Genomic DNA, 15,254 nt, shown 5'->3' on the forward strand with positions numbered 1-15,254 from the left:
CAAGGCGGTGGGTAGGGATCCCTCACCCAAAGAGGCGTTGACAACTCCCTGGAGCCACCCCCGCGTACCCTCCCGGGCGGCCATAACCAGCCAGGAGGGACACGGGTCCAACAAACAAGTGGTGGCATTCAGTCGCCCCAGCACTCTGTCCATGTCTTCTGGAGTCACGGGGTCAAACTCAACCCATAGATTGGAATCACAAGACCCTGGAGATGCTGCAACATTCCAGCTGATCGACGCTTCTTCTGGGCTCAGCAGAAGCACCAGGATCAGCGCCGAGCTCCAGCTGGAGCCTGGTGCTGATCCTGGCGCTTCCGCTGAGCCCTGCAGCTCCAGCCATCTCTCGCTCAGGCTTGTGCGGTGCTGCCACCGGTTCAGCTCATTCCCCTCCCCTGCTACCACTTTTCTGGGATGTTTGGGTACCACCTGCCAGGTGCCAATGTACCACAGGTGGTACCCGTACCACTGGTTGAAAAGCCCTGGTCTATCATATTCATCTTCAGTGTCTCCCTTTCATAAAATTAACAGAACCGTTAACTTCAGAAGTACATCAGAAGGTGCAGAAAAGGGTATGGAAGAGAAATTATTCCAAGTGGCCCTGCAAAAGGTATTGTTTTATTTAAAGGTAATAAAAATGACTGTTTGAGAAGTCAAGATGTTTCCCAGAAAATGTATGAATGTATAATTAGTCAGGGCCAGTAGCAAAGATACTTCGCAGAAGTTGTTTTTAAAAGGTATTTTACCTTGACAGAAGTTACATAACTCTTGATCAGGAGCATTTGCTAATCGTTGTTCTTCAGGTTTACTTTCTTTCCAAAGCACAAAAACATTTTTGTGTAATTAGAATGTTGTTTTATGTATGCCAGCCATAAGGCATTCAGAAATCAAGGGAAGATGTGCTTTGACTCTTCGGCAATGCCATGTTTTAAACAAATGAGCTGTCTTTGTATCATCAGAAACCTCTGCCTCTTTGTCTATCTGTACAGCTTCTTTTTCTTAGAGGGGAAGTATGTCTTGCTATCAACTGAACAGCCAAAATGACCTAGGGGCTATCAAGAAACAGAGTCTATACCAGGGGTAGTCAACCTTGGCTCTTTTATGACTCGTGGACTTCAACTCCCAGAATTCCTGAGCCAGCTGTGCTGGCTCAGGAATTCTGGGAGTTGAAGTCCACGAGTCATAAAAGAGCCAAGGTTGACTACCCCTGGTCTATACCTTTTGCAAAAGCTACTCTACCCAGTGAAATAAGACTGGAAAGTACTGTACCATGTCCCATCTCTGTCTGGGCATATGTGCCAATGATCTCCAAGTTCCAAGCAGGCATGAAGAAGCGATCCTGCTGTTCTTTGGTTGCCTGGGTTAGTAATGTGGGCAGGAACATGCCCAGGTGGAGGTCCAAAGGCTCAGGCCGTCCTTGATGAAGGCAACTGTAAAGAAATGCCAGGGAAGGGAATGTGAAGGGGTATTACAAGTGGAAGCAGGTGAGATTAGAGATGCAGATCGGAGAGGGAAGACAAAAATAATGTGATAAATCAGAATGAAGCAAGCATATTTATCAAAGCACCTTTCTTTTCCCAGAATTACAAAGCCCTACATCAATCCAAAGGACAGAGGATACTCTGTTTGATCACAAAAGGAGGACTGGTTTCAGGTGATTAATAAAAGGCAGTATTATTCTAGAAATTCTAGTGAGTCCTTGTGTTCCCTGGAAACATATTGAAAATAAACAGAGAATATAAATATTAGCTTCTGTACATAAATTGAAAAAGGAACAAATCAGTTAACAATGTTCCACAATGAAATCAAAGCAATAAAACTTTATCCAATTCAAATTTGGATAAAGGAGGGAAATTACTCAAAAGTTTTTATTCAAAACAAGTCTACATTACAATTATCCTCTTTCTTGTATGGCTTCATTCTGTAATATTTCTGTTGTTTTAAATGATATTTCAAAGATTCTTCTGGGAAGAAAAGGGTGGTGCTTTGAATCAGCAATTAAAGCTATCAGGCCGGTTCATAGCTTTATACAAATGTTTATAAAGAGAAAAACCATCACCAAAAGCTCCCCAAGTGAGCAAAACATGCTTCCTAATCATAATCCAATAAGCACATTCAAATACCATGGGGTTTTTTTTTATAATCAAGGTGATTACATTTTACAATGTATTATGGTATTCTTAAGCCAACATCCTTTTCAAGATAGCCTTCAATCTGGGGCATCTTTAACCTGTTATAGTACTATATGGATTACTGTGCCAAGTCATCCTTGATGGAAATCTATCATGAAGTCTCCAGATGGCCTCTTAAGCATGCCATCAGCAACATGGGGATAATAATGGCCTGGTTTATAGGTTTATTGCCATGTGGACTGAAATAATTAATTGTAATTACTTAATTAATGGCCTAATGCTGGGAAAGATTGAGGGCAATAGAAGAAGGGGACGACAGAGAATGAGGTGGCTGGATGGAGTCACTGAAGCAGTAGGCGTGAGCTTAAATGGACTCCAGAAGATGGTAGAGGACAGGAAGACCTGGAGGAACGTTGTCCATGGGGTCGCGATGGGTTGGACAGGACTTCGCAACTAACAACAACAATCCAAAGTAATCCAAATATTTGAGGAGTTATTTATCTTCACAGGCATTCTGCTCTTCAATTGTGAAGCAGTACACAGCCCTTTGCTGACAAAATCTTTGCTCACAAAAGTAGTGGTATGAAACAAAAGAGAGACAGAGATGCTGAAATCTCCCCCGTTCTGAGCTGGTGTGACAATAGATGTTGAAAGGGACTAGAGAGCAACCAGTGAATTTGCCAACTTTTGCATAAAGCTCATTTTATAATGAGGAGATGGAAAAGGTTATCAGTAAACGAATAAAATGTTTATACCAGGTGTCCATAAGTCTAAGGCCCATGATAAAATATTGCACTTATTAAATATAAAATAGCAAACTTATTGTGGAAATATTATTATGCTTGCTACCAATATTGTACAGTAGCAGAGACTTCTGTTTAACCAAAATTCCAAATTATTCGTTATTATAATTATCTTCAGGATGTATAAAATGGCAACTAAGGTGTCCTCATTAGTAATAATGTGGAACAACTAAGTATATAAATTATTGGTATTAGGTTACCAAGAGACTGCATGGCATTTGCACTAAAGCCAAAACCATCTATTATTTTCAAATATCTGCAGCAGTTTTGTAGAATAGTGATAAACAATTTTAAAATAGTATTAAAAAGACAAGAAAATAGCATGATCAGATAATTGTCATCTACAAATAGGAGAGAAGAATGAAATCAATTTTGGGTAGAAATGCTCAGTGTGATAATTTATAGCCCAGACAAGCAACTTTTGATGGCTGAGAATTACACTAAAAAGGTTGTGTGTAAAATTTAAGAAAACAAAACAAATGCAAAAAGCCAAAGAATAATAACATGATAGTCTGCCATCTGTTTTCAGTAGCAGAGTTCCTAAAAAGTGGAGAATGGTGGATTCAATGCTATTTATGGCTTGTGAACAACTCAATCCTAATTTACAGCATATGCCGTTAGTTCTAAAACAGTGCTGTTCAGATTCTATTTTTTAACCATATTTATTGAAGCTATTGGAACTCTGTTTTCCTTCTTCAAACAAAAGAGAAAAAAATGGGAGGCAGGCTACAGTAGCAAGATGTCAGAAAATTAATATTTGCTGTTTGCATCTTATCTTGAAAGCTGAATCCTCAATAGGGCCACAAGAAACTGCCTTATACCAATTAAATCGCTGTCAGTTCCCTTGACTGAAAATTGGCAACACTGGCTGACAGAAGCTCTTAAAGATCTTTCATCAACGAGTGAACTTAGAATCTTCTGAACGTAAATTTTACATACTACCACTATTTTAAAAAAAAGCCTTCTGTGCCAGGTCTACATCATTTGGATATCTATTAAAAGTAACTGAAAGAAGTAACTATTTTACATGCAACACTGATGAATGCCAAGCAGCATCAGTCAAGCTTATTATTTTCAATAACATCATATTGCAATTCAGCCTTAACAACCTATCAAAACAGTGGGAAATCCTGACATACCTATGTTGCTGAACAGAAAAATTGCACTGTTATGGAATCTTGACCCGTTTGTCATAAAGTACATGGATTAGTTTTTGTTATTATTATTGTTGCTGTTATTGTTATTAGGAAATGGCGTTACATTAGCCAAGAGACCAAATGCTACTGCGGAGTAGTAGTATGGCTGCCAAATTACCAGCTCTGTTGTAGGAAATGTTGGGCACTTCCCAAGGTGTGCCATAGCAGCACGAGCTGACTGCACACCAGAAAGAAAAACAAGTGGCTTTTCCTACAGCATCATCCTAGACCCCCTCCCCAGAGACGCCTTGGGCCCTGCATCCAGGAGAGTTCAGAGCTGGCAGGAATCTGACCACCACCAATTCATCTCCCCACCAAAGTGGTACCTATTTACCTACTCACATAGAATATGCTTTTGAACTGTTAGGTAGACAGAAGCTGAGACAAGTGACAGAAACTCCCCCCACCAAACAGTGTTGGGACTTGAACCGCTGGAGCAGAGACTATCTCCAGCACCAATAAGCCACTGAGCACCTCACCTCGTATGGATTAGTTAACAGAACATCAATATTACATACTAACACAAACACAGAAATAGGTTAGTATGCATAGCATGCAAAAAAAACCAAAAAACAAAACCTCAAATCCCAAATAAATACAGCTATGGTCAAGGCTCCAAACAAAACCAACTATATTGTGCTTATTCATATGGTTGCTTATTTGTAAGTTGCTCCATTCGGATAAATTGCTTGTAGGGTACAACTGTTACATTCAAGTGGTAATGCCTGTGGCATGCAATTGTTAAATTCATGGATGCTTAGGTTCAAAGCAGCAAAAGATTTTTCAAGAGGTATCAGTAATCATGATTTAACCGAAAAAGCCAGACTGCATATGCATCATTCTCCAGGATTAATTGTGGAAAGCACATTTGGAAAGCAGAGTCTTTCTCTTTTCAACCAGGCACATTTGTGTCTTTGTTACAATGCAGCATACTAATCAAGTTCTGCATTTTTGTTAAATTTGGGATGACAGAAAAACTAGAATGTTTTCAAACAAACAGCACTACGGTATCACTTGATGCAGGAGCGGTAGCTAAATGAGAACAAAAAGTTATATACTGTCTTGATAGGTGTTTCAGTTCCACTTCATCCCGTATTAGGTAACTTTCTGCCAGCTGATATCATTGAGCTGTTCAGTTCAACAATTCCTTATGACTACAAGTCCTATTTCTTGCCAATCAAATGAAAATGAAGACACAGGAACCAACCCTTTTATTCTTTCCAGACTGGCTTAGGTGAAACGTATCTAAAATATATAGATTCCAATATAAAATGGCCAGGATAATAGTAAACACACTTTTTCCACAAACATATACCATAATGAAGAAAGCGAGTCAAGATTGTCTCCTCTCTTTTATTTCAGTTAGCATTAAAACCACTGACGAAGAAAATATAGCAAGAAAATAAAATTCCAGAAAGTAAGTTATCCAATCACAATTTCAATCTAAATGAAAAAAAAATCCTTAATGAAACATGTTCCTAGGAAGGTGTTTCAACATGTTTATAGTAGAATATTATTACAGTCAACTCATTTGCCCAAAGGCATTATTAGATCAAATTATCCAACGTTAGTGCACCATGTTGCAATATTCAATATCATACAGGACCATAGCAATTAGTAAGTAACAGTTCATTTTAGTTCATCATTGTTATTGTCAAGGAAGAAGAGACAGAACCTGGGGGGCAGAGTCAAGAGAAGACTCAGCCTAAAAATTGTCATGTGTCCACAAATGCTTCAAATCCAACCTGCCTTGAATTCCAATGACTCCTATCTAGTGCCAATTTGGTTGACCAGATTCTTCTGTATAGGCTTGAGCAATAAATCTTCTAAACTGGAACATAACATATGGTCCTGATTCTTTGCGCCCAACAGTTACCACCATACTTATCTATGTCTTGTTCAATAGTATAAGCATGTACTGTAGTTTATAGTTTCCAATGTATAAAATTGCTTTTAGTCTGCAATTTCTGCATATTATTTCAGCACAAACTTATTTGACACTGCCTAATATTAGAGAAAACTTCAGCCTGGAAGAAAAAAATTGCTCATCCTGAATCTTAAGAACATGGTATTCAAAAATCCAAGGCAAAGAACGTATAAAACCCACAAATAGCTTTTATATTGGATTTGAACCTGTAACACCCAAACGGTAGATACCCCTCTAACACCCCCAATCAACACATTACATTTGATCCAGGATTTCGTGTTTGCTCTCTATCTCTAAACCCACTGCCAGGCAGTTTTGAATAATACTGTATTGGCAACCCCATATATTTCTGAAAAGAACTAACCGTGCCCCAATTCCGTCTGAATGTAGGTGCCGATTATCTGGAAGCGGGAGATCAGGGGCAGCCACTTCTTTTTCTGAGCATCTGTGCACTGGCTTTGTAGGGTAGGTATAAACATGATGAAGTGCACATCAATGGGTGCAACGTATTTGCCAATGCATATTCTGGGGGGGAGAGAGAAATGGCAGATCAGGTCACATCCATTACTCCAAGGGCCCTTGCTCCAACTGTATACAGACATGTAGCCGGATATTGCTTCTTTTAATTCTTTCAGTTTTGATACTAGAAATGATGCTAAGAAAGCATCACATCCATGTAGTTTTCTGGGTACTGCCTCAGCCCTCTTCCCAACCTAGTCTACAGCCTGGAGATTTCCTGAGAACCATCTTATCCAAATCCCAATCAGAATTCCTTAAAACAGTACTTAAGCTGTTTCTGTTACTCCCAGTAAGCTATGGACAGCCATATCATTTAAATACTTGCAATGACCTCAATTATATCCAAAACAAAGTCATTCGCCACAGCTGGGTCAAAATAAAGGGTGTGCTGCAACATGATGCAGCCGCTGTTATGATAATTTCAACTAAGCTTTGTCAACTGAGTAGTTGCTGAGAGAAGGAAAGAAGAAGGATGTTTAAGTAATCATGAATACAGGTAAGTCATGTGTTTATACTGCATTGCGTGCCAACTATGGGCACCCTCTCTATTAAGGGGCAGAATATATTCATTGGTACTAATTTTCCCCTGAGGTTAGCTTCTGGGATTTCAAAACAACATTGCCTGTACATAAACAAATAGGTTTCTCTACAAGGTTTCTCCAGGCCTTGATGAATCACAAAAGGGAGATGCCCCAAAACAGACAAGTGAGAACTGAGAATCCTTGGTGAGCGGAGAAAACTGGGCAGGAGGGCTAGTAAAATGCAGTAGTGTAGAGGAGGGCAAGGTTGCCCAAAGTGGGGAATGGGCACATTTCAACAGGTTGTTGTAAATTCCGTATCGTGACTAATAGCAGCCATGGAATCATTGCTCCATGTTGTATAATATAGCTTGGATACTTTCGGTTTGTTCAGGAGGTATATACAGTCCCTAAGTGGTTTCTAAATCCTTGGAGAAAGAGGCATGGAATTCATGATTAAGGTGTCAAATTAATTTCTGGTTTTAATCAGATAAACATCATATTCAAGTGGTGGGTGGAAAGTATATCAACCATGTTTTTAACAGATCCGATACATATGCACATGCATATACACGTTTAGAGAGGTGTTTATACTTATGACCTACAAAAATAGGAGTGCCAACTTGGATGTCTTCCATAATAACAACTAACTCAATACAAATCCCATTGTGTTCAAGCCATTCCCCAATTTAAAAAAAAATGATTTGATGCAAATCTATTATATTTAACCTTCTTGAGGAACCAGCAGAAGTTACCACTATATTTTTCAAGTTTACTTTTTTCTTGTTTATTACATATATGGAAATCATCTTCAGTCCATTTTGATTAGAATGACTGGAGCTTGTATCATCTTTTGTACCTATGAGCCTTTTGACAAGGGTAAGGAATAGATAAAGGAGAACATTCTTTAGATATTGGCCCTGTATCCACCTGGCCTACTATGTGTTTAAGAGCCAGGAAATGTCCTTTTTCTCTCTTTCTTGTCTTTTTCTCTCTTCAAGATATGGTTTAATTAGCAGAGAAGCTTTCTTATTGTATTTTTTGATAAATTGTGATTAATGTCAATTAGCATTTGTTGATTGTTGGGCTAAGCTGTATATGCATCCAAGACAATTGTGTCTTCGACTTACAACAGTTCATTTAGTGACCATTCAAAGTTACAACAGTACTGAAAAAGTGACTTATGACTGTTTTTCACACTTATAACCATTGCAGCTTCCCTGGGGCCACATGATCAAAATTCAGACAATTGGCAACTGACTCATATTTATGACGGTTGCAGTGTCCTGGTGTCATGTGATCCCCTTTTGCAACCTTCTGACAGGCGAAGTCAATGGGGAAGCCAGATTCTCTTAACAAGTGTGTTACTAACTGAAAAACTACAGTGATTCACTTAACAACTGTGGCAAGAAAGGGTCATAAAATGGGGCAAAATTCACTCAGTAACTGAAATTTTGGGCTCAACTGTAAGTCGAGGATTACCTGTACTTTTGGGAATAGGCTCTATTGGTACTTAATCACTTTATTACAAGTGTAATCACTTGTAGTGCTCTGCATATGCTCAGAAGCACAGCCTTTAACAAGGACTCTGGTTAAATTCAAATAGCCAACAAGAATATTAAAGTGTGAGTACTTTCCAACAGTTGCAAGAACAAATGGAATTAAGAACAGCACTGCACAACATCAAATTCACATTTGGCATTTGGACCAATTATCAGAATAATTATTGGCATTTTAATTATTCTGCTGAGCAGCTCTTGACATTCAGCACTGAGGTTTTTCTGAAGAGAATCAAGAACTCTTGCAGGCAATTAAAACAACTGTCACAATTTTGTAAAACTGGGAACTTTTCTTTCTACCTGTTTTTTTTAAATTTTTCTAAGATGAATTTTCATTGCAAGAAAATGTATTCATGCACACATACGTTTGTTTTATGAATATATTTCTTTCTTACTTATTCTGATTGAACACTGTTGTTTTCATTTTTTTTTTAATCAAGCCACCCACTCAGTTACAATGCTTTGTACAAAACCAGCATGGTAGTTTAGCTGCTGTGGGAACAACTTGAAGATATTGTAATGCAATAGCCAAAATCTCATTTTTTTTTTGCCTCATATGTAACAACAGATGGCTGTAATAACAAAGCCTGCAAAGGCATTTACCAGCCAACCACTTTAACTTAGTGTGAAAGGGCGCATGTATATAATCTTCTGAGAAGCTATGGACACATTTCCTAAATCAGTGGACTCAACAGGTGACTTAGCCACAGAACCTTTGTACAGAGTTTTTAAAATCAGATCTGCTCTATATTGTGCTGCAACACTGGAGCCATTTAATTAGTAATTCTCTTATTAGAGCTTCTGATCACAAAACCTGTTAGACTAGCTGTACACACGATCACGTGGTGTGTGTGTGTGTGTGTGTGTGTGTGTGTGTGTGTGTGTGTGTGTGTGTGTATACGTGTACTTATAGGCCAGTGTTTCTCAATCTGATCAGCTTTATGTTGTAGGAGCTTCTGCATGATAGCTGGGGAATTCTGAGAGTTGAAACCCATGCATCTTAAATAAAGATGATGAAGCTGAGCACCCCTTTTACAGGCAGAATCACGTGATTTTATTTACAAAGATTTTCCCTTAAAAACACAGTAATTACTACTTTGCTGGATCTAATCCAATTTGCTGTTACCAACAGTACATGGGCAGGTCCAGTGCTAGAAGGACCCACAGTCCTGACAAATTTTGCTCCTGTTCTTTCCTATCAGTATTTGTTATTAAGGTACAACGCTGTAAAATATGGAAGAAACTATCAATGTACAGCAACACTCCTACTCCAGGAACACAGGGCAATTAACAACTAATTAGCAAATAATTCTTTTTTTAAAAAAAAATTATTTTGTTAAGTTTCACTATAAGATAAAAATACAGAAAAAAACAAAAATTGAACAATTAAAAGACAGAAAGAAGCGCAATGAGAGAGAGAGAGAGACAAAGTGGTTTCCTACTTTTTTCAGTGCTGTAAAAAGAAAAAAAATATTTTGCTTTACAGTTCATATTTCAAGCCATTTCTATAATACAAAATTATTGTAGCATCAAAACCTAAATCCTGAGCCCCTGCCACAAATTTCCAGGGACATACCCTGCATAAAAATAAACAGCAACAAGATTTGTCTATTCGGTAAGGTTTTGTTTTTTTTACCCAAGAAAAGATAACCTGGTTATCTATTCATATTCCACTTATCTTTCAACGAGAACCTGTTTATTATGCCATTTTTATCCACAAATAAAAGGAATAGCATCTCACTCCTTCCACTAATTAGCTTCAATCTTACATTTAGAAAATGTAAGAATGTAAGGTAAATCTAAATGTGAAATTAAGAAATAGAGTGGTAGTCTAGATCAGAAGGCTATGAATGCTAAAAGAATTGAGCTCACTAAATGCCACACTCAGATTTGCTGGCATTAAAAAGATGACAGCTATGCCAGCAACAGAATTTGCTCAATAGACAGATAAACAGAACACTTCTTTGTCTTGCTCATGTCCCATCTTTCTTCCTATAAGTTCACAAAGTAGCTTTGGAAAATTAACCACTAATTCAATTAAAGTCAATTAATGATTAATAGCTGATTGAAAGAAATATGGCTTTATTTTTCTTTAAATCAGAAAAGTGGGAGCCAAAGACACTACCCTACAGTAACATTCATTGGCCTGAGAACCATACAGAAGAAAGTTCTTTTTTTCCTCCAGCAGCAGACAGATTATCCTCTGACAGTAAGTTATATTCAGCAGGGCCTCTCCTGCTGATCTCATTAACCAGGCAGATTCCTAGTAGACAAGCCAGTTCCCCAAATAATGAAACCATTTAAGGATGTAAAGATCAATATCAGGATATAAATTGTGCCCAGTAGGCAATTCACAGTCAGTGCAGATCTTTCTGTAGAATCATATGATCCCCATGCTTTGCACTGGTCAGCAACCTGGCATTTTATGAGAACCCCAATAGGCACAAAATGGAACCATTTAATTCTTTGGAACAGTAATGTTTGCTACAAAAATCAATGATTGCTGCTTTATATCAAAAGAGCTGTTGCTTTTTGAAAACTGTAGTAGTTGTATCAAGGAACTGAGTTATGATTGTATTGCAACATAATAGCAAACCTATCCTTCACAAAAAGAAAGATTATAAACAGAGAAAAATCTAAGATAACACCCATCTTTTCATCCTTATTATAAATGGGAGCAAGCTCTCACCGAAACCAACTTAAAGCTGTTTTTCCTCCGACAATAAATGTCAAGTGTGCATTATGTGAACACAAGCATTAATCAGAGGGAACATAACAAAAAAAGGCAACACAAAATAAAAAAGTGATATTAGTAACAGTATCTGTATTAAAAAATACTAACAAGATTGTTTGTAAAATAATTTTGTAAATTTATCCCATTTGCACATACTGTCTCCCCCCTTCTTGAATGTACATACAATCACAGAGACGAAATATGGACTCAGCATGCATACAACTTGCAGTAAACTCAGCTAAAGTACAGGTTGTCCTCGACTTACAACAGTTCATTTAGTGACCATTCAAAGTTTCACGGCACTGAAAAAGGTGACTTATGACCCCTTTTCACATTTACAACCATTGCAGCATCCCCATGGTCACATGATCAAAATTCAGACACTTGGCAAATGATTCATATTTATGACGGTTGCAGTGTCCCAGGGTCATGTGACACATTTTTTTGCAACCTTCTGACAAGCAAAGTCAATGGGGAAGCCAGATTCACTTAACAACCATGTTACTAAATTAATTGCACTAATTGCACTAACTATGGCAAGAAAGGTCATAAATGGGGCAAAACTCACTTAACAACTGTCTTGCTTAGCAACAGAAATTTTGGGTTTGATTGTGGTCATAATCCGAGGACTACCTGTAAATTATTCCCAGAAAAATCCATATAGACTACTGTTATCTGGGGATAGATCTGTTCAGCCCAGCCAACACTGGGTAAGCCATAGAGGTAATCCCCGACTTATAATCATAAATGGGAGCAGAATTTCCATTTCTAAGCAAGGTGCTTAAGTGAGTCCCGCCCGATTATATCATCTCTTTTTGCCATGGTTAAGTGAATCACTGCGGTTGCTAAGTGAATCATGTAGTTGTTAAGCATATCTGGCTTCCCCCATTGACTTTGCTTGTTGGAAATTGGCTGGCAAGATCACAAGTGGCAATCACATTACCTCAGGCCTCTGCCACATTTGCAAATACAATCCAATTGCCCAGCACTAAATTCTGATCATGTGACTGGAGAGATACTGTCACAGTCATAAGTCAGAAGACCTGATTGTAAGTCTCTTTTTCAATGTCTTTGTAATTTAAAACAGTCACTAAACAAGTGGCTTTCATTTTGAGGATTACCTATAGAGAAAATAGGGGGTTATCAATATTTTTCTCTTTAAAGTCACTTTCCTCTTGTTCATTTCTGCAAGAGGGATTAGCACCTGCAATAAACCAGTGCAAGCACTACAGAGAAGAATTAATTCATCCTGACAGCTGGAAAATGGATCCCTCTCCTTCCATGTCATTCAAAGGCATTCATGCTTCCAGTAGTCATTCATTCGCTTTAAGTAGCAGAACTTTATTTTCAACAGCATAGACACTACCTGTCTATCAAGTACATATAGTAAGACTGCTACAATTTCAGTGAAAGAAGTGCTCCACCTATTGAAAAATGTTTGTTCTTGAACATGACTGAATGCAGTGCAATGACCTTTTTCAATGTTAATAATTTAGTTCCCGAGTTTCTAGTCGTTAATCCCGATTCAAGTCTTGGCCTACTTTTTTTAAGGTTGTACTAGAGACGTAATAGAGTAAAGTCACCAATGAAAATGACCGAGAGATGGTCTCTCCTTACCTTTTAGTTGTTCGAACTTCATCGTTCTGATAAAGTTGTAACCTTCAAAAGACACTGTACTATAGAAGGGAAGAAAACAAAAATGAAAGAATAGAAAACAAGCTAGAAAACTGTTGTTAATGTGAATGTATCATGTCCTTAGCTGACATAAGTACTTTAAAAGAAAACAACATTATCTTGCCTGGTTAAAATGTAACAATGTTCCTAGCCTTCATGAATGCTACAGTACATATATCTAGTTCCCACTGTTACAATAAAGGCAACTGAGATTGCATAGAGTCCAGGGGTAGGCAACCTTGGCTCTTTTATGACTCATGGACTTCAACTCCCAGAATTCCTGAGCCAGCATAGCTGGCTCAGGAATTCTGGGAGTTGAAGTCCATGAGTCATAAAAGAGCCAAGGTTGCCTACCCCTGGCATAGACTGTCCAGAAAACTATGTGTAGGGAAGACTTCTAGTGAGTATATTTAAAAGTCCCATGTAGGGGTCTTTTGAAATTAAGCATGACCATCCCTTAGATTTATAGGACAAATCTTATGCCTTTTATGTACCCAATAAATGAACACAAGTACCTTTTAAACCAGTAGATCTCCTCAGGGTCTGCAATCCCTAATTCTCTCAATTTCATCACCATAAAAGCACTCTTTTTGATAGCTACTTCGTAGCGTTGGCTGCGAGAGAGGAAATTTACATCTTCATGGTTGAAGCTTTCCTTTGCAACAATAGCTTCTATGGGAAGAAGAAATATTCATTGTTTTTTTCTCAAAGATATAATATATCCTTCTAAATAAGAGGATATTTCTTGTTTAAACAAATCTGTTAGAAATACATTTTAATATTCTTAGCTGCAGTTATCATTCTGGTAACCACTTTTATAATTTAATCCAGATCATGATTAACATAAAGCTGTATTCACAAAATCTACAAAACTACAACTAGTACAAATGAGTTACTTTCCTATCTGGGGGGGGGGGNACAATTATTAAATCAAGGGCTCAAAGATCAGCAATTAGGGCTAAGTTCAGAACCGGATGAAAAAAATTCCAACATGATCTCTGCATTATCTCATTTCAGTGGTTACTTTTACTGGCTCTCTACCAGAGAGGAATGGAAAATCAACAAGCTTGAAGTAGCAAGACTATTTCAACATTGGAAGTTTTCTGTGACATGATATAAAGGGAAGAAAACAAAAATGAAAGAATAGAAAACAAGCTAGAAAACTGTTGTTAATGTGAATGTATCATGTCCTTAGCTGACATAAGTACTTTAAAAGAAAACATTATCTTGCCTGGTTAAAATGTAACAATGTTCCTAGCCTTCATGAATGCTACAGTACATATATCTAGTTCCCACTGTTACAATAAAGGCAACTGAGATTGCATAGAGTCCAGGGGTAGGCAACCTTGGCTCTTTTATGACTCATGGACTTCAACTCCCAGAATTCCTGAGCCAGCTTAGCTGGCTCAGGAATTCTGGGAGTTGAAGTCCATGAGTCATAAAAGAGCCAAGGTTGCCTACCCCTGGCATAGACTGTCCAGAAAACTATGTGTAGGGAAGCTTTGCTAATTAAAGACTTCTAATGAGTATATTTAAAAGTCCCATGTAGGGGTCTTTTGAAATTAAGCATGACCATCCCTTAGATTTATAGGACAAATCTTATGCCTTTTATGTACCCAATAAATGAACACAAGTACCTTTTAAACCAGTAGATCTCCTCAGGGTCTGCAATTCCTAATTCTCTCAATTTCATCACCATAAAAGCACTCTTTTTGATAGCTACTTCATAGCGCTGGCTGCGAGAGAGGAAATTTACATCTTCATGGTTGAAGCTTTCCTTTGCAACAATAGCTTCTATGGGAAGAAGAAATATTCATTGTTTTTTTTCTCAAAGATATAATATATCCTCCTAAATAAGAGGACATTTCTTATTTAAACAAATCTGTTAGAAATACATTTTAATATTCTTAGCTGCAGTTATCATTCTGGTAACCACTTTTATAATTTAATCCAGATCATGATTAACATAAAGCTGTATTCACAAAATCTACAAAACTACAACTAGCACAAATGAGTTACTTTCCTATCTGGGGGGGGGGGAATGAAGATTGCCAAAGAAAAAAAAGCCTATGCTTTTATTTGGTGAGGATTTCAAGCATGTCATTGTTTCTCTCATATTATATTAGATGATAGATTAATTGAGTACAAAAAAGGAAAGTTTGACAGCAGGATGTAGCAACTACTTTATTCTTAAA

General features: G+C 37.7%; 1 protein-coding gene across 2 annotated transcripts in view; it reads right to left on the reverse strand.

Annotated features, from left to right (window-relative positions):
* Positions 1–15,254, reverse strand: part of ACOX1 (acyl-CoA oxidase 1) — a 34,223-nt gene that overhangs the window by 18,234 nt on the left and 735 nt on the right. The window contains exons 2-3 of one of the 2 annotated variants that reach the window (XM_015819697.1): positions 14,697–14,853; positions 1,267–1,427 (exon numbers count right to left, since the gene is read on the reverse strand). In XM_015819697.1, coding sequence (XP_015675183.1) covers positions 1,267–1,427; positions 14,697–14,853 — 318 coding nt within the window. Of the gene's footprint in view, positions 1–1,266; positions 1,428–6,419; positions 6,581–14,696; positions 14,854–15,254 lie in introns of both variants that reach the window. The other variant, XM_015819698.1, reaches the window with a different exon arrangement.

The sequence above is a fragment of the Protobothrops mucrosquamatus genome, unplaced genomic scaffold (assembly GCF_001527695.2).
Source record: "Protobothrops mucrosquamatus isolate PMUCROS unplaced genomic scaffold, P.Mucros_1.0 scaffold969, whole genome shotgun sequence".
Lineage (NCBI taxonomy): Eukaryota > Metazoa > Chordata > Lepidosauria > Squamata > Viperidae > Protobothrops > Protobothrops mucrosquamatus.